This window comes from Mustelus asterias, chromosome 14 (assembly GCF_964213995.1).
Source record: "Mustelus asterias chromosome 14, sMusAst1.hap1.1, whole genome shotgun sequence".
Lineage (NCBI taxonomy): Eukaryota > Metazoa > Chordata > Chondrichthyes > Carcharhiniformes > Triakidae > Mustelus > Mustelus asterias.
Genome location: NC_135814.1, coordinates 95,247,008 through 95,269,812, shown reverse-complemented (window position 1 = coordinate 95,269,812; position 22,805 = coordinate 95,247,008). Strand labels below are relative to the sequence as shown.

General features: G+C 49.3%; 1 protein-coding gene across 2 annotated transcripts in view; it reads left to right on the top strand.

Moving 5' to 3' along the window:
* The window catches only part of col6a2 (collagen, type VI, alpha 2), a 98,237-nt gene that overhangs the window by 57,979 nt on the left and 17,453 nt on the right, over window positions 1-22,805 (top strand). For both annotated transcript variants that reach the window (XM_078228910.1, XM_078228911.1), the window contains exons 18-28: window positions 709-771; window positions 1,664-1,726; window positions 3,111-3,161; window positions 4,215-4,250; window positions 6,172-6,234; window positions 8,806-8,868; window positions 13,072-13,107; window positions 13,672-13,717; window positions 16,851-17,003; window positions 18,472-18,924; window positions 19,831-19,869. In XM_078228910.1, coding sequence (XP_078085036.1) covers window positions 709-771; window positions 1,664-1,726; window positions 3,111-3,161; window positions 4,215-4,250; window positions 6,172-6,234; window positions 8,806-8,868; window positions 13,072-13,107; window positions 13,672-13,717; window positions 16,851-17,003; window positions 18,472-18,924; window positions 19,831-19,869 — 1,066 coding nt within the window. The remainder of the gene's footprint in view (window positions 1-708; window positions 772-1,663; window positions 1,727-3,110; window positions 3,162-4,214; window positions 4,251-6,171; window positions 6,235-8,805; window positions 8,869-13,071; window positions 13,108-13,671; window positions 13,718-16,850; window positions 17,004-18,471; window positions 18,925-19,830; window positions 19,870-22,805) is intronic.

Genomic DNA, 22,805 nt, shown 5'->3' with positions numbered 1-22,805 from the left:
TATCTGCGTGGGTTTCCTGCGGGTGCTCCTGTTTCCTGCAACACTCTAAAGATGTGCTAGTTAGGTGGATTGGCCGTGATAAATTGCCCCTTAGTGTCAGGGGGACTAGCTAGGGTAAACACATGGGGCTACGGGGATAGGGTCTGGGTGGATTGTTGTCGGTGCAGACTCGATGGGCCAAATGGCCTCCCCCTGCACTGTAGGATTTCTATGGTTCTCTACAGTCCAAAGATGTGAGGGTTAGGTTGATTGGCCATGCTAAATTGACCCTAATGTCAGTGGGGACTGGCAGGGTAAATATGTGGGGTTACAGGAATAGGGCCTGTGTGGGATTGTGGTTGGTGCAGACTCGATGGGCCAAATGGCCTCCTTCTGCACTGTAGGGATTCTATGAATTGAATGGTGCACTGGCTCAAGGGGCTGAATGGTCTCCTCCTATTACTATAAGTGGATGCTATCCTGATTTTACTGTAATATTGAGGAGTTTATCTTGGGATTTAGTGCTAAATCTGTGTTGTAAATGGCGCTATCGTGCCAAACTGAAGAACAGCCATGGAGATCTTGGCCGAGCGCGAATGGAAGCCTCTTGCCTCTCCACTGGGCCGAAACGGGAAGATGGTCGCCTCACCGGCGGTGCTGTTTTATTGGTCACTGCAGCAAACTCTTCCATTTCTTGCTCATTCATTGATATCTTGGCTTTGTTTCCAGGGTGATATCGGCCTCCCAGGACCAAGAGGTTCCCCAGGCTTGTCCGGAGGACCAGGCTTAAATGTAAGTTGCTGTTTCTGACCCCTATACGCAGTGGGTGCCAACCCTGGTTGGGTATTTCATGGCGGTTCCATCGCAGGACCTCCACCTGCCCCCCCCCACTCCACTCTTTGCCACGTCTCCAACAGTCCAACAGCTGGTAAATGAAGTGTCCGTGGGAAACTCGGGGAAGAGACTGTCACATTTTCCAGCGCGAGTGTGATTAACCTCCTCGGATGTCACAAACTAGGATTTTCCAGTGCCTGCCTTGGAGCTCTGCGGTTTCAGCTGAATTGTATTGTGACATTTTCTAGGCCCTCTAACCTTCATCAACCAACCCTCCTCCCCTAACCACTCCCCCATGCCAATATATGTCCCCTGCCCACCTCTGTGGCTGCTCTATAGCACCCATGCCCACTTACTGCCCTTCCATACCCATTCGTCCAACATATATACAGCACGGATGGACCCTATAGTTGCAATAGCATGTACGGAACTGCTACTTAAAAGGATCACCCCAACATGGACTGAGAAATGGAAATGTTACACCCACAAGGTGGCAAGATAGTCTTTCTGACGATGTGGCACATAATGAGGACGGGAGGGTACCTGCATCACCTTGGCGTCCTGCCTTAACCGATGCAATTGCCAGGGGGCAACAGAGGGCAACCACCCACCCACCCACCCACCCACACACACACACACACACACCCCGCCCCCCCGCCTCAACCCCACCCTGGGGCCTGCCTTTAACATCCACGCCTTGTCTCATCTCATCTGGACTGCTGCCCGGACCAGCATAACCCATCCAGCGAACGGGGGGGGGGGGGGGGGGGCGTCAGACGGCTGTGCTGGAATCACCGGGAGCTTTCTAGCTCAAGGAACTTGCTAAAAACCCGCTTTTCTTCTTCCCCAGGGATCGCGAGGAGACGCGGGCGAAATTGGACCAAGGGGTGGCACAGGGCCACCGGGTCCAAAGGTAGGCCAGCCAGCCTCGCTAACTCACAGAAAGACAGCGTGAATCGTATCGCGTGGGCACCATGCCCACAGTCAGGGCTGATTTGAAAAGTAGGATGACTAACAGGTACATCCACGGTGCTGTTAGGGAGGGAGCTCCAGGGTTTTGACCCAGCGACAGTGAAGGAACTGTGGAAAGACAGAGTCTGGAGGCGGGTTGTACCAAACCACTGGCCTACTCTTGTAGCCACAGCGATATGTGACTGGTGCTTGGTAACCCCACGATGTGAGAATTGACCAATGCCATTGAATGTTCAGGGTAGGTGGATTCGCTCTTGTTAACTTCTCGGAGAAGTTGTGAATGAAATTGGACACTGAACATCCCACTTCCTACTTGTTCTGATGAAGGGAAGGTCGCTGATGAAGGCTGAGACTAGGACACTACCCTGAGAAACTATTGCAGTGACATTCTGAGGCTTAGATTTGCCCCAATAACCAGAAACACCTTCCTTCGTGTGAGGAATGACTGGATGAGATTTTAAAAAAGATTAACGAAAATCTCAGACCAGAAAGACAAGAAGCAAATTAAATTGGTGACCACCAAATTTCTTTTATCAAAGGGCAATGAATGTTTGGGCTGATCTATCAGGTAGCCAGCATGATAGCCCAATATCCCTTTTCCCCACCATGTTGTTATAGCATCTGTCTAGACGTTGGGTTCACACCATTGTACACTGGGAATAAGGAATGGGGCCTTGCATTAAAACAGGTAGGTACCAAGGCCCCTGGCCCTGGTTTACACGGGGCTGGCGGGCTGTTAATGTACACTGGCCCTTCAGTTTGTGACAGGGGCCCTCCTAGACCCCAGGAGAGGGGAGAATGTGACCGGGAAGGACAGTTGAGAGGGGTCGGTCGGCAGGAAGTGGCGGGATGCTTCGGGAGGGAAGGGGGGGGGGAAAGCTCAGGAGAAGCAAACAAAAGGCGATAGGGAGAGAGGAGGCAATTGGGGCGGTGGGGGGGGGGAGATCAGGAGAGGAAGCAGATGGTGCTGTCGGGGGGGGGGTGGGGTAGTGATTGGGAATGAGGAGAGGGAGAAGGTGATTGGAAGGCAGGGGGTTGGTGGGGGGGAGGGGGCTGATTATCAGTGTGCAATACTGCGTGAAGCAAGAAGATACGGCCTGATCCTGCCTGCTCGGATAAGTAAATGTTCTCAGACATACCTTTTTGGGTGGTGGTTTCCAATGTTTTATCCTTAGACCTCATGTACTCCATGTTCCTTGACAATATTTCAAACGTATATCATTGGCCTGAGGTAAAAAATGTGCTTTATCGACAAAAACCTTTCCATTTTCCGAGTGTGAAGCTTTGGGAGGTCGATGTAACTTCCTCCTTGAATTTCTTTTCAGGGTGACAAGGGAAGACAAGGCTTCAGTTTCCCTGGCCCCAGAGGAGAGCAGGTACACCGTCTGATTTACTTCACTGTCACCCCTCCCCGTTTGTGTTATTCTGCCATCTTTCTATAAACGAAGCTTTTGAAAACACATGTTTATTTAGCCTGGGGCTGAAGCACTCAAAGGTCGCACAGTGCGGCAAAGGCCCTTCAGCCCATCGAGTCTGCGCTGACAATAACTAGCACCAAAGTCACCCTAAGAAGGTGGGACCGAGTAATTTCTAAGGGAAAGCCCCTTAACAAACTCCAAACCCTTCACTGAAGTGCAGCCAAGTACAAACCAAGTGATGCAACCCAACAGCACGTACAATGTACATTTAAAGATTAGAAACTCCACTGGGTGGTTCTGCAAGACAAACTCGAGTTGCGTTCATCCCAAGTGCGAAAATGTTTCATCTTGCAAACGGATTCATGCTTCTGCTGTGACAGAGCCAACCATCGATCGATGGGGATTCCTCTTTCATCATAGAATGATGTAGCAGAGCAGGAGGCCATTCAGCCCCCTGTGTCATCACCCTGAAAAGGCTATCCAATTGCTTCCAATGTTTTTCAAAGGAATTAAGATTGAGATCAATTCGTGGCACAGTGGTTAGCACTGCTGCCTCACAGCGCCAGGGGCCCGGGTTCGATTCCCGGCTTGGGTCACTGTCCGTGTGGAGTTTGCATGTTCTCCCCGTGTCTGCGTGGGTTTCCTCCGGGTGATCCGGTTTCCTCCCACAGTCTGAAAGATGTGCTGGTTAGGATGCATTGGCCATGCTAAATTCTCCCTCAGTGTAACCTGAACAGGCGCCGAAGTGTGGCGACTAGGGGATTTTCACAGTAACTTCATTGCAGTGTTAATGTAAGCCGACTTGTGACACTAATAAATAAACTTAATTCAATTTCTTCCTTATCCCTAAACGGCCGATTGCATGAATTTTCTTCGTGACTGAATCAAATCCATGCCTGTTCTTAATTGATTGAGTGTTCTTGCCCTTCACTTCTAATGTGTTCACTGAGGGAAAACCCCTAATCGCTGGCAGAACCCAAAGACATTACTGTGTGTCCCTTTCCTTTTCAGGGAGACGAGGGAGTGGAAGGACCTATTGGATATTTGGTGAGTGAGGCCTCTGTTAATTTGAAACAGTCTGTGAGTTAACACATCATAGATTGTGTGGTTCGCTCTGAAACAGGGTAAGAGAGAGGTTCAGGAAGTTACTATGGTTGTGACCAACATTCTGGTTGACCTTGTTGTGGGAACGGGTATTAAATTCCAGTGAAACCAAAAACTATGGGCCTAAATTTTCAAGTTGGCGGGTGCTAGGCTGTTCCGAAGAGTCGGCGGGGAGCATGTCCCTGCAGACTCCAGGAGGCCCAGCGGCCATTTCTCGCCCTAACAAGCATTGACTAGCAGAAGGGAGGGACTTCCAGGAGGACTTGCAGCCTTGGAGTGTGGCCAGTCAATCCGACTGGCCGGCAGCTTTCCCAGTCATTCCGAGAACAGCGCCTCAGTGGCCGGAAGAGGCACTGCAGGTCGCTGTCTGGATCTAAGTGCTGGGAAGCGGAGGAAAGGTAAGTGGCAAGGGTCAAATTTTGTGGGGGGGAGGGGCGGGAGATGTAGAGAGGAGGTAGGGAAGGCCCGGGAAGTGGAGTTCTCAGAGTGTCGAGAGATGGGTCAGCAGGCGGGGCGGGGGGGGGAGGCTCAGAAGCCTAGAAGTCTCCGGGCCCTGAGAGGTGAGCCTCCCTCTTCCCTCCTCGCCCCCATCCCCCCAGGGGGGCTTCTGATGGAGGCCCACTCCCCTAACCCCCCACATTTCCCACCCAAGATCGAACTTAGTTAATTTTCAGGTTTTCCCTCGATTTATTAGGCGGCCACCAGCCTAGAGATGGAGGTTTAGCGGAAAAGCCCAGTAAGTGGCCATTTAAGGGCCTGAATTGGGGCCTTAATTCCCGCCTGAGGGTCCGCCCGCCCATCCCAGTGTTACATTGTGGCCAGATCAGGGCGGTCAGGGTCCGGGAGGGAACCGGGAGGGAATTCCACAATTCCTCTCATCAGAGTTTCTTATCAATGTACAATTCCAGCAGCCGAAGTTCTTAACCACGTCTTCCGGGCTGACCCTCTGCTGCAGCGCTGTGGGAGCGCCGCACTGTGGGGGCGCCACGCTGAGGGAGGTGCCATCTTCTCAGCTGAGCCTCTTTGAACCCAGGCCATGTGTCAGGTGAACCTCAGAATTTGAAGGGAGTTTTTCCAGAATCCTGGCCCACCTTTAACCTTCAGCCAACGAACCGGTTATTTATTTCATTGCATTTTGTGGGGCCTTCCGGTGTGCCGGTCGGTGCCTGAATTTGCCCATATACCAGTTACGACGTGCCAACAGTAACGAGTTGGCTGTGAAGCCTTTTCCAAGATGTCCTCGATCCCGTACAAAGTTTAAGACTGCAGCAAAATGTATCCTGTGGGGTTGAGGAGTGAGATGTTACCATACCAACAATGCCAGAACTAAATACAGCATCAGGCAAGATCTTACCGGCAATTCATGCCCCGCTGACACTGCAAGTGAGGGTGGGGAATTGGCGCTCTGCCACATCCCCGTTCAGTGCAGCGGGACTGGAAAATCCCGCCGGCGTGAGCGGCCAAAAAATTCCACCCATCAACTTTTTCAGGTTAACCAGGCCAATTGTTGGCTGCAGAATATTTCAATAGAAGTCAATATCAAAATGGGTCACATCTCAAGGACAGTGCCCAATGCCCGGGTTCGATTCCCGGCTTGGGTCATTGTCTGTGCGGAGTCTGCACGTCCTCCCCGTGTCCGCGTGGGTTTCCTCCGGGTACTCCGGTTTCCTCACACAGTCTGAAAGACGTGCTGGTTAGATGCATTGGCCGTGCTAAATTCTCCCTCAATGTACCCGAACCGGCGCCGGAGTGTGGCGACTAGGGGATTTTCACAGTAACTTCATTGCAGTGCTAATGTAAGCCTACTTGTGACACTAATAAATAAATGTAAACTTAAAACTGAAGCTTGCTCTTTACTCTACAGGGTATCAAAGGGGAAATGGGACGAAAGGGAGACCAGGGGACTAAGGGCATTCCCGGCGAAGCAGTAAGTATTCTCCTTATTCCTGCTACTTCATCTCATATCTCAGAGATTCCATTCAAGTGGTAACTGGTGTTGTAACAAGTTTCCCTCTAGACAGGGTTAGTTGCGATGCTTAATAACTTTCGCCCGACCAGGAGGAAATGCATAATCAATTCTTGATTCCGTCATCAGCTGGATTCAATTCGACTGTTCAATACTTCCACCTGGAAGCAATTAGAATATAGATCGCACGTATATATAGATTGATTGATTTTGTTAATGACCAAATTAGGAGCGGTAACCTGCCTTCACTCTTTGTTCCACTCCAGGGTTGGTTGTGACAGAGTTTGAATATTTTTTAATGTGATATCAAAAATTCAATATGTACTTAACTGTGTGTAACTCGACGTAAGAATTTAGCCAGCCAGAGTAAACCAGTAAGAAGTTTATCTTTCTTTTTAATTCATTCGTGGGACATGGGTGTCGCTGGCTGGCCAGCATTTATTGCCCATCCCTAGTTACCCTTGGAGGGCAGTTGAGCCACATTGCTGTGGCTCTGGAGTCACATGTAGGCCAGACCGGGTAAGGACAGCAGATTTCCTTCCCTGAAGGGCATTAGTGAACCAGGTGGATTTTTTCTGACAATCGACAATGGTTTCATGGTCATCAGTAGATTCTTAAATCCAGAGATTTTTTAATTGAATTCAAATTCCACCATCTGCCGTGGCGGGATTCGAACCCAGGTCCCCAGAACATTAGCTGAGTTTTTGAATTAATAGTCTAGTGATTACCACGAGGGCATCACGTCCCCCCCTAAGAGGAAGCGATGGCCTCGTGGTATTATCGAAACTCACTCGGGTAAAGTTACAGAAGTTATTAGCAAAGAGGTTTAAATGTCTAAAAATATCCTACTAATACAAAAAAAACACACACACACACAACTTCCCCAGGCATGCACAAAAGAAATGAAACGAGTATCAGATGTTAAAACTTGGCCAAGTAAAAAAGGGGAGGACAGAACCCAAAAGGGTGGCACAGTGGTTAGCACAGCTGCCTCACAGAGCCAGGGGTCCAGGTTCAATTCCGGCCTTGGGTCTCTGTCTGTGCAGAGTTTGCACATTCTCCCCGTGTCTGCGCGGGTTTCTTCCGGGTGCTCCGGTTTCCTCTCACAGTCGACAGATGCACAGGTTAGGTGGATTGGCCATGCTAAACTACCCCTTAGTGTCCAAAGATGTGTAGGTTTGGGGGATTAATGGTATAAATACACGGGGTTACGGAGATAGGGTGGGCATCGATCAGAGTCGGTGCAGACTTGATGGGCCGAATGGCCTCCATTTGAACATAAGAAATAGGAGCAGGAGTAGGCCATCTAGCCCCTCAAGCCTGCTCCGCCATTCAATAAGATCATGGCTGATCTGATAGTGGGTTCAGTTCCACTTACCCGCCCGTTCCCCATAACCCTTAATTCCCTTAATGGTTAAAAATCTATCTATCTGTGACTTAAACACATTTAACAAGGTAGCCTCTACTGCTTCATTGGGCAGAGAATACCAAAGATTCACTACCCTTTGGGAGAAGAAGTTCCTCCTCAACTCTGTTCTAAATTGACTCCCCTGTATTTTGAGGCTATGCCCCATGGTTCTTGTTTCCATTGTAAGTGGAAATAACCTCGCTGCTTCTACCCTGTCGAGCCCCTTCATTATCTTATATGTCTCTATAAGATCTCCCCTCAACCTTCTAAACTCCAATGAGTACAGGCCCAGTCTACTCGATCTCTCCTCATAAGCTAACCCCCTCATCTCCGGAATCAACCTGGTGAACCTTCTCTGTACCCCCTCCAAAGCTAAAATATCCTTTCTTAAATAAGGGGACCAAAATTGTACACAGTACTCTAGGTGCGGCCTCACCAGTTCCCTGTACAGTTGCAGCATGACCTCCCTGCTTTTATACTCCATCCCTCTCGCGATAAAGGATAAATTTGCACTGTAAGGATTATGTGATTCAATGATTCTAGAAGAATTTTCCATGGATTGTCTGAATGCTTGTGTTCATGGCTGGATTCAGTTCCATGGTTGCTGCTGGTCTCTCACCGAAGCAGTTGGTCTGCAGTCATGTCGGGTTGATTCTCTTTTCTCAGAAGTGTTGAGTTGGAATCCTCCTTTTAAGAACTCTCGGTTTGCAGCGATGCGTTCTTCTAGTGGGTTTTCAAATCGCAAATGGGGCTCAGCCTTGCTGAAAGAGATTTCAGAGAGTGACAGGCTCAGGCTTGTTGTCCCTGTGCCAGTCTCTCTGTTCATTCATGTCCGGTATATTGTACACCCAAAAGCTGAGTCATGTGACCTCTCTCTGGTGTCCGTCTTATCTTAGCCATTTTCTCGGAGAGCTCCGTAGATACTGTCCCTCCATGAGGTGACTTGTGGCCTTCACAAATGCAGCTGTGGGCTTGTGTCCTTTGCTGAGCAGAATACATTCTTTCCAAACTGTTCAATATACGTCTAGCAGATGACAAGCGTCTATTCCATGTAGCAAATCCTTGTCATGCTTTAAATTAGAAATATATATATATCACAGTTTTGCTCCTTTCTTTCTCTGTAGGGTGATCCGGGTCCGATTGGGGAACCAGGACAGAGAGGGTCACCAGGAGACCCAGGTACAGAGGTATGTGCTGCCCATCTGACATCTAACTAAGGGTTGGAAGTTCTCCACCCTGTATTCTGTAGAGCACCCACATATAGCATTACTGATGTTCGCAGCAACACACAGGGTGCAAAGCAAGCCAAGATTCAACATCCTAAATCAGTCAGGTTATCAGCCCTGCGTTCACAGAGACCCTATTCTAGTCCGCACTTGCCTGACTTGTAAGGAGTGGGGATCTGACTCAGAAACAGTGGGAATCCTACCTTCAAACCACTGGCCCCCCTACAAAGACCTCAAGCTAATTTTGGTCCCCCGGGCCCTGCAGAGATTGTGGTCAGTTACCCTTGACTAGGGGATGTTTTTGTCCCTGTATGGCCCAAGCACTCCCTCAAGAGGTGTCTGCCCCCATCAAGCGAGCTGTATTCTCAGTCGGCACAATGGCACAGTGGTTAGCACTGCGGCCTCACAGCACCAGGGAGCCGGGTTCGATTCCCGGCTTGGGTCACTGTCTGTGCGGAGTTTGCACATTCTCCCCGTGTCTGCGTGGGTTTCCCACGGATGCTCCAGTTTCCTCCCACAGTCCAAAGATGTGCGGGTTAGGTGGATTGGCCGTGCTAAATTGACCCTTGGTGTCAGGGGGACTAGCAGGGTAAATATGTGAGGTTACGGGAATAGGGCCTGGGTAGAATTGTGGTCGGTGCAGACTCAATGGGCTGAATGACCTCCTTCTGCACTGTAGGGATTCTATGTATTCTGTGCAAGATATAGGCTGGAATTCTCCAACCTCGCCCGTGGCTGGGATTCTCCAGTTCCGCTGCAGCAAATGAAGTTTCGCCTGGGCGCCAAATTCTCCGTTCTCGCTGGCAGCAGTAGCGGGACGTGCAAGACCGGAGAATTCCGGGCATAATATCCTCTCTCCAGGTCCTTTTAACCACTCAAATGGTGAGCTCGCAGCCAAGAGTAATATCAGCAGTGTGTCCTGAAGATCCACGGGAAATGCTTGCTGGAATCGGCAACGCAAACATTCAGCAAATGGAAATCGGAACAACGGTGACAAGAAATACAATCTTGCTCCCACCGTCAATTCAAACAAAAGTCTTAGTTTGTGGATGTCTACATGATCCTCACTCTGAGCAAGGAGAGCAGATCAGAAAACCTGGCCTGCGTTCCTCACCATCCATGGATCGTGGGGACTGAGAATTCTCCAAAGATTTGTGGTCGGAGAATGAGTATGCTATCAAATTTGTGAGCCAGTGTTGTTGGGCCTTGTGTGTAAGTTGGCCAAAGCCTCGAGTCGACCAGATCCAGGAGTTCCTGGAATCCGAGAGAAATTGGTCCTCGCATGGACATGCAGGTGGTAATCATAGAAACCTGGAAGATAGGAGCAGGAGGAGGCCATTCGGCCCTTCGAGCCTGCTCCACCATTCATCACGATCATGGCTGATCGTCCAACTCAATAGCCTAATCCTGCTTTCTCCCCATAACCTTTGATCCCATTCGCCCCAAGTGCTATATCCAGCCGCCTCTTGAATACATTCAATGTTTTGGCCTCAACTACTTCCTGTGGTAATGAATTCCACAGGCTCACCACTCTTTGGGTGAAGAAATGTTTCCTCATCTCAGTCCCAAATGGTCTACCCGGAATCCTCAGACTGTGACTCCTGGTTCTGAACTCCCCCACCATCGGGAACATCCTCCCTGCATCTACCCTGTCAAGTCCTGTTAGAATTTTATAAGTCTCTATGAGATTCCCTCCTCATTCGTCTGAACTCCAGCGAAAACAATCCTAACCTAGTCAATCTCTCCTCATACATCAGTCCCGCCATCCCCAGAATCAGCCTGGTAAACCTTCGCTGCACTCCCTCGAGAGCAAGAACATCCTTCCTCAGAAAAGGAGACCAAAACTGCACACAATACTCTAGGTGTGGCCTCACCAAGGCCTTGTATAATTGCAACAACAGTAAGAAGTCTCACAACACCAGGTTAAAGTCCAACAGGTTTATTTGGTAGGATAATCCACTAGCTTTTGGAGCGCTGCCCCTTCGTCAGGTGAGTGGGAGTTCTGTTCACAAACAGGGAATACAGAGACACAAACTCAATTTACAAAATAATGGTTGGAATACGAGTCTTTCCAGGTAATCAAGTCTTAAAGATACAGACAATGTGAGTGGAGAGAGCGTTAAGCACAAGTTAAAGAGATGTGTATTGTCTTCAGACAGGACAGTTAGTGAGATTTTGCAAGCCCAGGCAAGTCGTGGGGGTTACAAATAGTGTGACATGAACCCAAGATCCCGGTTGAGGCCATCCTCATGTGTGCGGAACTTGGCTATCAGTTTCTGCTCAGCGACTCTGCGCTGTCGTGTGTCTTGAAGGCCGCCTTGGAGAACGCTTACCCGAATATCAGAGGCCGAATACCCGTGACTGCTGAAGTGTTCCCCAACAGGAAGAGAACAGTCTTGCCTGGTGATTGTCGAGCGGTGTTCATTCATCCATTGTTGTAGCGTCTGCATGGTTTCCCCAATGTACCATCCCTCGGGACATCCTTTCCTGCAGCGTATCAGGTAGACAACGTTGGCCGAGTTGCAAGAGTATGTACCGTGTACCTGGTGGATGGTGTTCTCACGTGAGATGATGGCATCCGTGTCGATGATCCAGCACATCTTGCAGAGGTTGCTGTGGCAAGGTTGTGTGGTGTCGTGGTCACTGTTCTCCTGAAGGCTGGGTAGTTTGCTGCGGACAATTGTCTGTTTGAGGTTGTGCGGTTGTTTGAAGGTAAGAAGGCTTCTCCGCTCCGGGGCTACGACATCTTCTCTGGAACCTTCAACATGTCATTGATGAAGACGAACATCTCGCCAAGGCCATCCCCACACCCCCACTTCTCGCCTTCAAACAACCACGCAACCTCAAACAGACCATTGTCCACAGCAAACTACCCAGCCTTCAGGAGAACAGTGACCACGACACCACACAACCCTGCCACAGCAACCTCTGCAAGACGTGCCGGATCATCGACACGGATGCCATCATCTCACGTGAGAACACCATCCACCAGGTACACGGTACATACTCTTGAAACTCGGCCAACGTTGTCTACCTGATACGCTGCAGGAAAGGATGTCCCGAGGGATGGTACATTGGGGAAACCATGCAGACGCTACAACAACGGATGAATGAACACCACTCGACAATCACCAGGCAAGACTGTTCTCTTCCTGTTGGGGAACACTTCAGCGGTCACGGGCATTCGGCTTCTGATCTTTGGGTAAGCGTTCTCCAAGGCGGCCTTCACGACACACGACAGTTCAGAGTCACTGAGCAGAAACTGATAGCCAAGTTCCGCACACATGAGGACAGCCTCAACCGGGACCTTGGGTTCATGTCACACTATCTGTAACCCCCATAATGACTTGCCTGAGCTTGCAAAATCTCACTAACTGTCCTGTCTGAAGACAATACACATCTCTTTAACCTGTGCTTAACCCTCTCTCCACTCACATTGTCTGTACCTTTAAGACTTGATTACCTGTAAAGACTCGCATTCCAACCATTATCTTGTAAATTGAGTTTGTGTCTCTATATGCCCTGTTTGTGAACAGAACTCCCACTCACCTGACGAAGGGGCAGCGCTCCAAAAGCTAGTGGCTTCTGCTACCAAATAAACTTGTTGGACTTTAACCTGGTGTTGTGAGACTTCTTACTGTGTTCACCCCAGTCCAACGCCGGCATCGCCACATCATAATTGCAACAATGCATCCTTCAAGCCTGGATCCCCAAGGATTGTGATCATAATGGACTGGAGTTACACTGGAAGCATGTAGCTTCTGGACATCTCATTGGCAAAAGCTCAGTGGGGCCCTTGTTCAGTTAGACCATTGGTCCAAAAGTGCAGGCTTTCAAGCCTGTTTCATATTTAGCATTAGAAGATGCATTGATGCGCATAATCAGCCACCAAATTTAGCAAGGAGTCCGATCGAGACCCTTAGACAAGTTCGTTCTCCCAAAATGACCCCACAGCTCCAAGTTGTGGCTCCAGTCAGCTGATGGATTGGATGGGCGGTGGGAGGGCTGGGGCCGGGCGTGGGGACACTATTTAAGGTCGATTAGACCAGTCTAATGGTACCATTAGGAGAGTGCATCGTGTTCCACATTCTCCATTACTAACAGACCAGGTCATTTTTAATCGTTATTTTTGGGCTGATTATGTTTCTTCCTGTTTGGTTTCAGGGACCTCACGGGCCCTCAGGAGATGCTGGCCTAACAGTAAGTACCATCTGTCGACTTTCATCCCTGGCTGAAGGCAGGTGAGATTGAGAGACCCATCCCTGTACAAGGGCCACTCACCCTGAGTGTCCATACTCCTGGAGAATTCAGCCCCTGGTCCCTTGCCACCAGCGATCCCACCCCTCAACCTTTCACCATTGTCATCCAACATATCCATCTTCCCACCTTCCCAGACCGAGCCTTCAACCTTTCGCCATTGGTCATCCGACATAGCTATCTCCCTGCCTTCCCAGGCCGATTGGATAACGATTGGCCTTTTCGCCACCTGATTGGGGGAGGGGGGTGTCATGTGATGGAACCTCCAGAGATATGGCCAACTAGAATTGGCCACCCCAGACCTGGCACCTCGAGCTGAAAATGGGATAAGTGTCAGAATATGTCGATGGACTATTGCCTCTCTTAACTGGGTGCTGAGTGCACACATTCTCCCAGATGGTTCTCTCCCTCTGATTCTTTGTCAAGTTGCTGGGTACGGCCTCGGGGGTAAGGCCGATGTCTCCTTCCTCTCTAACCTCTCCCGATTTCCGTTTCCCCCCCCCACAGGACTGTGACGTGATGACTTACGTAAGGGAAACGTGCGGATGTTGTGGTAAGTTCACTGGTTTCTGTCCAAGCATTTATAATCCATCGTGAAGTTCCGAGGCCTTCGCTCGGAGGCTTTGTTGACCACAAAGTGAAAATAGCAGCAGGGGACTGTGCCCAATAGGAGTGTACAGCAGCAAATCACGAGGGCCTTCTTTTTTTTATTCATTCATGGGATGTGGGCGTCGCTGGCTGGCCAGCATTTATTACCCATCCCTGAGGAAATTTAAGAGTCAACCACATTGCTGTGGCTCTGGAGACAAAGAACAAAGAAAATTACGGCACAGGAACAGGCCCTTCGGCCCCTCCAAGCCTGCACCGGCCATGCTGCCCGACTGAACTAAAACCCCCTGCCCTTCCAGGGACCATATCCCTCTATTCCCATCCTATTCATGTATTTGTCAAGACGCCCCTTAAAAGTCAGTATCGTATCTGCTTCCACTACCTCCCCTGGCAGCAAGTTCCAGGCACCCACCATCCTCTGTGTAAAAAATCTGCCTCATACATCTCCTTTAAACCTTGCACCTGTGCTCCCTAATAATTGACTCTTCTATCCTGGGAAAAAGTTTCTGACTATCCACTCGGCCCATTCCCCTCATAATCTTGTAGGAGTCAAATGAAGGCCAGACCAGGTAAGGACAGCAGATTTCCTTCTCTAAAGGACATTCGTGAATCAGATGGGTTTTTCTGACAATGGTTTCACAGTCATTAATAGAACTTAATTCCAGATATTTTTTATTGAATTCAAATTCCACCATCTGCTGTGGTGGGATTTGAACCCTAATCTCCAGGGCATTACCCGGGGTCTCTGGATTACTGGTCTAGTGACTATACCACTACGCCACCGCCTCCTCATGGGTAATCTCTGTTCTTATCCTGAAAAGGCAAGCCCAGAGGTTAGTTAGAGGCATCACGGAATGTACCTTTCCAGCATAGATCACTGGTTGACTTCCCGCTGGCAACTCTTGTAGTCTTACCTGGAGTCGGTTGAGGTGAATCCCAGCAGCCAATGGCTGAGGCAGCCTCCCAGCTCCCACAAAAAAAAACAAAAATCTGATGACCAATTATCCCTGGCACTCCAGAATTGTGGAAAGTGATATTGTCTTACTGAGCCAGCCACATAGTGTCCCCCTCTCCACCCCCACTTCCTACTCTCACCATCGGGTGTGTCAGCTTAGAGCTAAACAACGCCCAGGAACCCTTCTCCCTGCCTCTCGAGAGATAGTCACAGTATATGGTACGTGTGGCCTGAAAGAATGGGTAGCTTTGCACCTGATTCTTAACGTTTCACCCACCAATGGTTTTCCTTGCTTCATACACTGTTGCCTCACTGCGCCAGGGACCCGGGTTTGATTCCGGCCTCGGGTCAGTGTCTGTGCGGAGTTTGCACATTCTCCCCGTGTCTGCATGCGTTTCCTCTGGGTGTTCCGGCTTCCTCCCACAGTCCAAAGACATGCAGGTTAGGTGGATTGGCCATGCTAAATTGCCCCTTAGCGTCCCAAGATGTGTAGGTTGGGGGGGGATTGGCGAGGTAAATATGTGAGGTTACAGGCCTGGGTAAGATGCTTTGGTGGAGAGTCAGTGCAGATTCGATGGGCCGAATGGCCTCCTTTTGCACTGTAGGGGATTCTATGATATCTGCTTCTGTTGTAAACTAAGCGATAGAGATTGGTTGCCATGATGAGTCAATCCCAATATTGTATCTTCCAACTAGCAGGATGGTAAAAGACCATAAAGATGAAGCGTTATTTTTATTCAGAATTTGCTACGTACCTAATGTTCCTGTAGGTGTTCTACTAAGTGGGCAGTATAGAGGATTGCGAGGCGATGGCCTAGTGGTATTATCGCTAGACTATTAATCCAGAAACTCAGCAAATGTTTTTGGGACCTGGGTTCGAATCCCGCCATGGCAGATGGTGGAATTTGAATTCAATAAAAAATATCTGGAATTAAGAATCTACTGATGACCAGGAAACCATTGTCGATTGTCGGAAAAAAACCATCTGGTTCACTAAAGTTAAAGTCTATTTATTAGTCACAAGTAGGCTTACATCAACACTGCAATGAAGTTACTGTGAAGATCCCCTAGTCGCCACACTCCGGCGCCTGTTCGGGTTACACTGAGGGAGAATTTAGCACGGCCACTGCACCCTAACCAATGTCCTTCAGGGAAGGAAATTTACTGTCCTTACCTGGGTCTGACCTACAAACCCCTGGCAACATGGTGGCACAGTGGTTAGCACTGCTGCCTCACAGCGCCAGGGACCCGGGTTCAATTCCCAGCTTGGGTCACTGTCTGTGTGGAGTCTGCACATTCTCCCCGTGTCTGCGTGGGTTTCCTCCGGGTGCTCCGGTTTCCTCCCACAGTCCAAAGACGTGTTGGTTAGGTGCAGTGGCCATGCTAAATTCTCTCAGTGTCCCCGAACAGGCGCCGGAGTGTGGCGACTCAGGGATTTTCACAGTAACTTCATTGCAGTGTTAATGTAAGCCGACTTGTGACGCGAATAAATAAACTTTGAAAAACTTTATGTGGCTTCAGAGCCACAGCAATGTGGTTGACTCTCAACTGCCCTCGGGCAACTCGGCTTGGGCAATAAATGCTGGCCAGCCAGCGACGCCCGTGTCCCATGAATGAATAAAAAACAAAATTGGATCAGTCTGGGTTCTCTTATCAGCTAGCGTGCTTGAAGCCTGTCGAAGGGTGAACAGTGGGAAGTTTTTTCCCAGGTCAGAGGTGACGATCACGAGGGGTCACGGGCTCAAGGTGAGAGGGGCGAGGTATAACTCAGATATCAGAGGGACGTTTTTTACACAGAGTGGTGGGGGCCTGGAATGCGCTGCCAAGTAGGGTGGTGGAGGCAGACACGCTGGCATCGTTTAAGACTTACCTGGATAGTCACATGAGCAGTCTGGGAATGGAGGGATACAAACGAATGGTCTAGTTGGACCAAGGAGCGGCACAGGCTTGGAGGGCCGAAGGGCCTGTTTCCTGTGCTGTACTGTTCTTTGTTCTTTGTTCTTTAAAGCACTCAACAGGGCTCCTCATGCCAGATATAAAACTGAACAGCATCGATGAGCACAATTTAACCTCTCCTCTTTTCCATTTTCTTCCCCTTTTCTCCATTCCCTCTTTGTTTCAGACTGTGAGAAGCAGTGCGGGCCGCTGGATATTGTATTTGTGATTGACAGCTCGGAGAGTATCGGACTGACCAACTTCACCCTGGAAAAGAACTTTGTCATCAACACTGTCAGCCGAATGGGCACATTGGCCAAGGATCCCAAATCTAATACAGGTCAGCAGTTCCGGGAAAGGTCAACATGACCCTCCTCCCCCAGCTGGGCTGTGGGAACTATTCTTCACTGAAAGAAAAAATGCCTTGAGAAGGAAAACCCCCTCCAGAATTTTCGATGTAAATCGACTTTTATCGTCCCCTTTTTAAAATTATAATCTTGAATACACGAAGCTGAATCACTTTCTTGCAAAATTTTAAGCAATGTATTTCTGAATTGGTGAGGCCTACCACTGAAGGATGTGTAACTAGGGTTACAGTTGCCTAGCAACCCTGGGTCTGAGACTGGCAGCCATTACGAGCCTCAGATTCAAGATGGCGGCCAGCTACAAAAGCTCACTGTGCACCCTTAGGTTTATTTTTTTTTGCCACGATTCATATTTACAATTTGTTTTGTGATGTTGGAGTTGCTGACCGTGTTCGGATGGTAAAGCTCAGCATTTATTAACAGTCACACCACAGCCTATTCTAACACCAACTTTAAAAATGCTGAAACAAGCAATTGGGCCAAGCCGTTTGCTGTTGGTGGCACGTGCACTCACATCCTTTGGTGGGGCTGAACACACGACAGTTACACGATGACGCAAACACTCCAGTCAACTTGCAGCGAAACCCGGCCCAATCTTTGCACCCCAGCCCAACCCCGTGTCAATCAATCACCGTACAACTTGCACCCAACTCAAACCCCACGGCTCAGCTCACACCCCCTCTGGTTATAGGTGTTGACCTAAGCAGCGCTCCTCTATGATTGGTCAGACTAAAGCAGCCCTCTTGGCTATTAGTCTCCTAGCCTTTCCTTTCAGTGATCCCCCCCCCCACCCCCCACCACCCCTCCCCATCACATCGAGTGTGAACGTTATTCTGTAAAAGGGGAGAAGAAAATGCGATGTGATAGCACTAGAGAGGGTGCAGAGGAGATTCGCTAGGATGTTGCCTGGGAGATGTTACCTTTCCTGCTCGGAAGAGAGGCTGGTTAGGTTGGGGTTGGTCTTCCTTAGTGCAGCGAAGGTTGAGGGGGGACCGAAGCGAGGTGTGTAAAATGATGAGGGGCATAAATAGGGTGGATAGGGAGAAACTTTCCCCCTAGTAGAGGGGTCAATAACCAGGGGGCATTGATTTAAGGTACGGAGCAGGACATTTAGAGGAGATTTGAGGAAAAGCTTTTACACCCAGAGGGTGTTGGGAATCTGGAACTCACTGCCTGGAAGAATGGTAGAGGTGGGAAACATCAGAACAATTAATAAGCATTTAGATGAGCACTTGAAACGCCGGAGCATACAAGACAAGTGCTAATGGGATTAGAATAGATAGGTAGGCATGATGGGCCGATGGGCCCCTCAAAGCTCCATGGCTCTATAACCCCGCTTACCTTGTACTCTGCACCTCATCAGTTCTACACATGTGGCTTGTGTTACTCTGTGAAGCTCCCAGTGGATTGGCCAGCTGACTGTTTTTAATGTCTGGTTTGCAGGGGCTCGCGTTGGTGTTGTCCAGTACAGTCACGAAGGGACCTTTGAAGCTGTGCAGCTGAACGATCCGAAAATCAACTCGCTCTCGTCCTTCAAGGAGGCGGTGAAGAAGCTGGAGTGGATAGCAGGCGGAACCTGGACTCCCTCGGCCCTCAAGTTTGCCTACGACACGCTGATCAAAGCCAACAAGCGCGACAAGGCCAAGGTCTTTGCCGTGGTGATCACCGACGGCCGGCACGACCCGCGAGACGACGACTCGCTGCTCACGTCCCTGTGCAAGGGCGATGTCATCGTCAATGCCATCGGCATCGGGGACATGTTCTACCGGGCGCAGGACGACGAGACGCTGAAGTCGATCGCCTGCCAGCAGGACGGGCGGGTGCAGAAGATGAACCTCTTTGCCGACCTGGTGGCTGAGGAGTTCATCGACCAGATGGAGGAGCTGCTGTGTCCCGGTGAGTCCGACTAACGGGGAACGCCCTCTGTTCCCGAATATCCTCAATCTGTACCGCAGGGCCTGGCACTAATCTGCGGTGGGGCAGGATGAGGGCGTTAGTAAATTCCAGCTCTCTCCGTACCTCCCAAATTCCATCTTGTGGGATCTGAGGACAGGTCTCTTGGCAGGTTCCTGGTTAGGGAATGGCGCATTTGGCTTTCCAGAGGGGAGTCTGAAGCTGGGATCTAAGCATATTTGATTTGATTTATTATTGTCACATGCACTGGGATACAGTGAAAAGTATTGTTTCTTGCGCGCTATACAGGCAAAGCATACCGTTCATAGAGTACATAGGGGAGAAGGAGACGAGATAGTGCAGAATGTAGTGTTACACTCATAAACAGGGTGTAGAGAAAGATCAACTTACTGCGAGGTAAGTCCATTCAAAAATCTGATGGCAGCAGGGAAGAAGCTGTTCTTGAGTCGGTTGGTACGTGATCTCAGACTTTTGTATGTTTTTCCCGACGGAAGAAGGTGGAAGAGAGAATGTCCGGGGTGCATGGAGTCCTTGATTATGCTGGCTGCTTTTCCGAGGCAGCGGGAAGTGTAGACAGAGTCAATGGATGGGAGGCTGGTTTGTGTGATGGACTGGGCTACGTTCACGACCCTTTGTAGTTTCTTGCGGTCTTGGATAAAAGTTATTGGCCGGGATTTCCCGCACGCCCCACCTTGCAGTGTGTTTCCTGGCAGCGAAGGCGGCACATCATTGCCCATTGATGGGATCGTCCAGTCCCGCCGATGTCTACAATGCCACAGGGAGGACTGGAAGATGCTGCCAGCAGGGAACGGTTGGTGAATCCCGCCCATTGTCTTGTGCAGTTCATATATGGATTTGTACCACAACATTTTTTTTCTTTTTTTTCAGATCCTGAGATTATCTGTCCTGATCTCCCTTGTAAAACAGGTAAGTTCCAAATACATCAAAACACATGATGCAACTAGGAGGCTCAATTGGAGAGCTAAATGGTTACACATGGACTATAGGCAGACCGTACTTACACCACAAAAACTGTACCTAAGATCATATAGAGCATTTAGACCATGTTGTAGGTTGTACATGGAGTCTAAGACTGTTGCTGAAACACTTTTCTCTCCCCCTCTCCTCTCCCTCCGCAGCTGGGCCCAGTCCTGACGGAACTACTTTGAATCATTTTAGTGGGAAAAAAATAGAATATTCTAGAGATAGAAACATGAAGGTCCCTTATCGATAAGGGATTGAAGGGAAGCTCAGACTGAAATCCTTCTTTTTAAAAATAAAAGCACCGTCATGCTTGAGTCGTTCTGTGTAGCAGCGGCAGAGTCACTAACAAATGTACATACAAGAGTAGTTGAAGACGCCGGTTTTGTGGGGGGGGGTGCGGGGGTCGTCGATTTTGGTGAAAGACAGGTTTCCTTCATGTAAAGCAACCTTTATCCCAATCAGCCTTTTCGGGGCGAATTTCTGAGATCTCACAAGCCAGACTGAGCGATGTAATTGAGGTAGGAGTTGGGGCCTACCTGGTCCCACTTCTTCCAACATCCTAAGCACCCAAACACCAGAGGCAGCCAGAAAAAAATAAATACAGTGGGTGCTGCAGACTGCCCTTAAACCCTGCTGAACAGAAAGGGGCTTTTAAGACAGGCCTTCAGGTAGGCCGCAATTATTAGTTTGAAGCCTAGGTTAGTTTTGGAAGGCGCCAGGAGGAACATTCCTGCTCCTTGCAGGGCCGAGGAAAATAATTTGACTCTTATCTCTGCTGGGCCTCGTCTCTTCCATTGCTCGGCGAGGTGGAAGCAGCACCGGCTTCAACCAGTTTCAACCTGACATTAGAGTCTGAGGCCCATATTAAAACAGGTAGGTTTTTTTGGTCACATAGCAGTATGGTCATATGATCGAAATGGTGCAGCCATATCACTGGTGTTGACGGGACGGTAAGCTCAACCCCTTTTCTCAGGCCATTGCTGGTCTGTTAACACACAAAGAGCAGGAGTAGACCATTCAGCCCCTCGAGTCTGCTCCGCCATTTAATAAGACCGTGGCTGATCTGTTAGTCACCTCAAATTTGCCTTCTGCCTACCCTTGCTCACCAAAAATCTATCCGCCTCTGCCTTAAAAATATTCACCGATCTGCTTCCACCGCCTTTTCAGGAACAGAGTTCCAAAGACTCGCAATTCTCAGAGAAAGAATTTCACCCCATCTCCATTACAAATGGACAACCTTTTATTTTTAAACAGTGACCCCCGAGTTCTAGATTTCCTCACATGGGGAAACATCTTCTCCACTTCCGCCCTGTCAAGATCCCTCAAGATCTTGTATGTTTTAATCATGTCGACTCACACTCTTCGAAACTCCAGCGGATACAAGCCTGGCCTGTCCAACTTTTCCTCACAAAACAACCCATCCATTCCAGGTATTAGTCTGGTAAACCTTTGCTGAATTGCTTCCAATGCATTTACATCCTTCCTGAAATAAAGAGACCAAGACTGTACATGGTACTCCAAATGTGGCCTCACGACTGCCCTGTACAAATGAAACATAATTGTATTCAGTTTCCCTCGCAATAAATGACAACATTCTACCAGCTTGCCTAATCACTTACTGTACCTGCATACTAGTCTTTTGCGATTCATGCACGAGGCCACCCAGATCCTTCTGCACCTCAGAGCTCTGTAATCTCTCCCCATTTTTTCCATTCTTTTTTACAACGCATTCCACTGCCAGTAAAGCACTTTAAGACATTTTTTAAAAATTTCCTTCATGGGATGCGAGTGTTGCTGGCCATGCCAGAATCTTTTGCCCATCCCTAATTGCCCTTGAACTGAGTGGCTTGCTGAGCCACTTTCAGAGGGCAGTTAAACATCAACCACACTGGCTATGAGACACTTGTAGGCCAGGCCAGGTAAGGATGGCAGATTTGCTTCCCTGAAGGACGTTAGTGAATTAGGCAATCCATCGTAGGTGCCATGGTCACCATTCCTTAGACGTGCTTTCAATCCCAGACATATTAATTAATTGAACTTAACTTCGATCAGCTGCCGTGGTGAGGTTTCATAGAATCCCTACAGTGCAGAAGGAGGCCATTCAGCCCATCACGTCTGCACGACTCTCCGAAAAAACCGCCTACATTTGCCCTCCCCTCCGCCCTATCCCCGTAACCCCCGTGCATTTACCATGGCCAATCCACCTAACCTGCACATCTTTGGACACTCAGGGGCAATTTAGCATGACCAATCCACCTAACCTGCACATCTTTGGATATTAAGGGGCAATTTAGCATGGCCAATCCACCTAACCTGCACATCTTTGGACACTCAGGGGCAATTTAGCATGACCAATCCACCTAACCTGCACATCTTTGGACACTCAGGGGCAATTTAGCATGACCAATCCACCTAACCTGCACATCTTTGGATATTAAGGGGCAATTTAGCATGGCCAATCCACCTAACCTGCACATCTTTGGATATTAAGGGGGGCAATTTAGCATGGCCAATCCACCTAACCTGCACATCTTTGGACACTAAGGGGCAATTTAGCATGGTTAATCCACCTAACCTGCACATCTTTGGACACTAAGGGGCAATTTAGCATGGCCAATCCACCTAACCTGCACATCTTTGGACACTAAGGGGCAATTTAGCATGGCCAATCCACCTAACCTGCACATCTTTGGACACTAAGGGGCAATTTAGCATGGCCAATCCACCTAACCTGCATATCTTTGGACTGTGGAGGAAACCAGAGCACCCGGAGGAAACCCACGCAGACACTGGGAGAACGTGTAGACTCCACACAGACAGTCACCCAAGGCTGGAATTGAACCCGGGTCCTTGGTGCCGTGAGGCAGCAGTGCTAACCA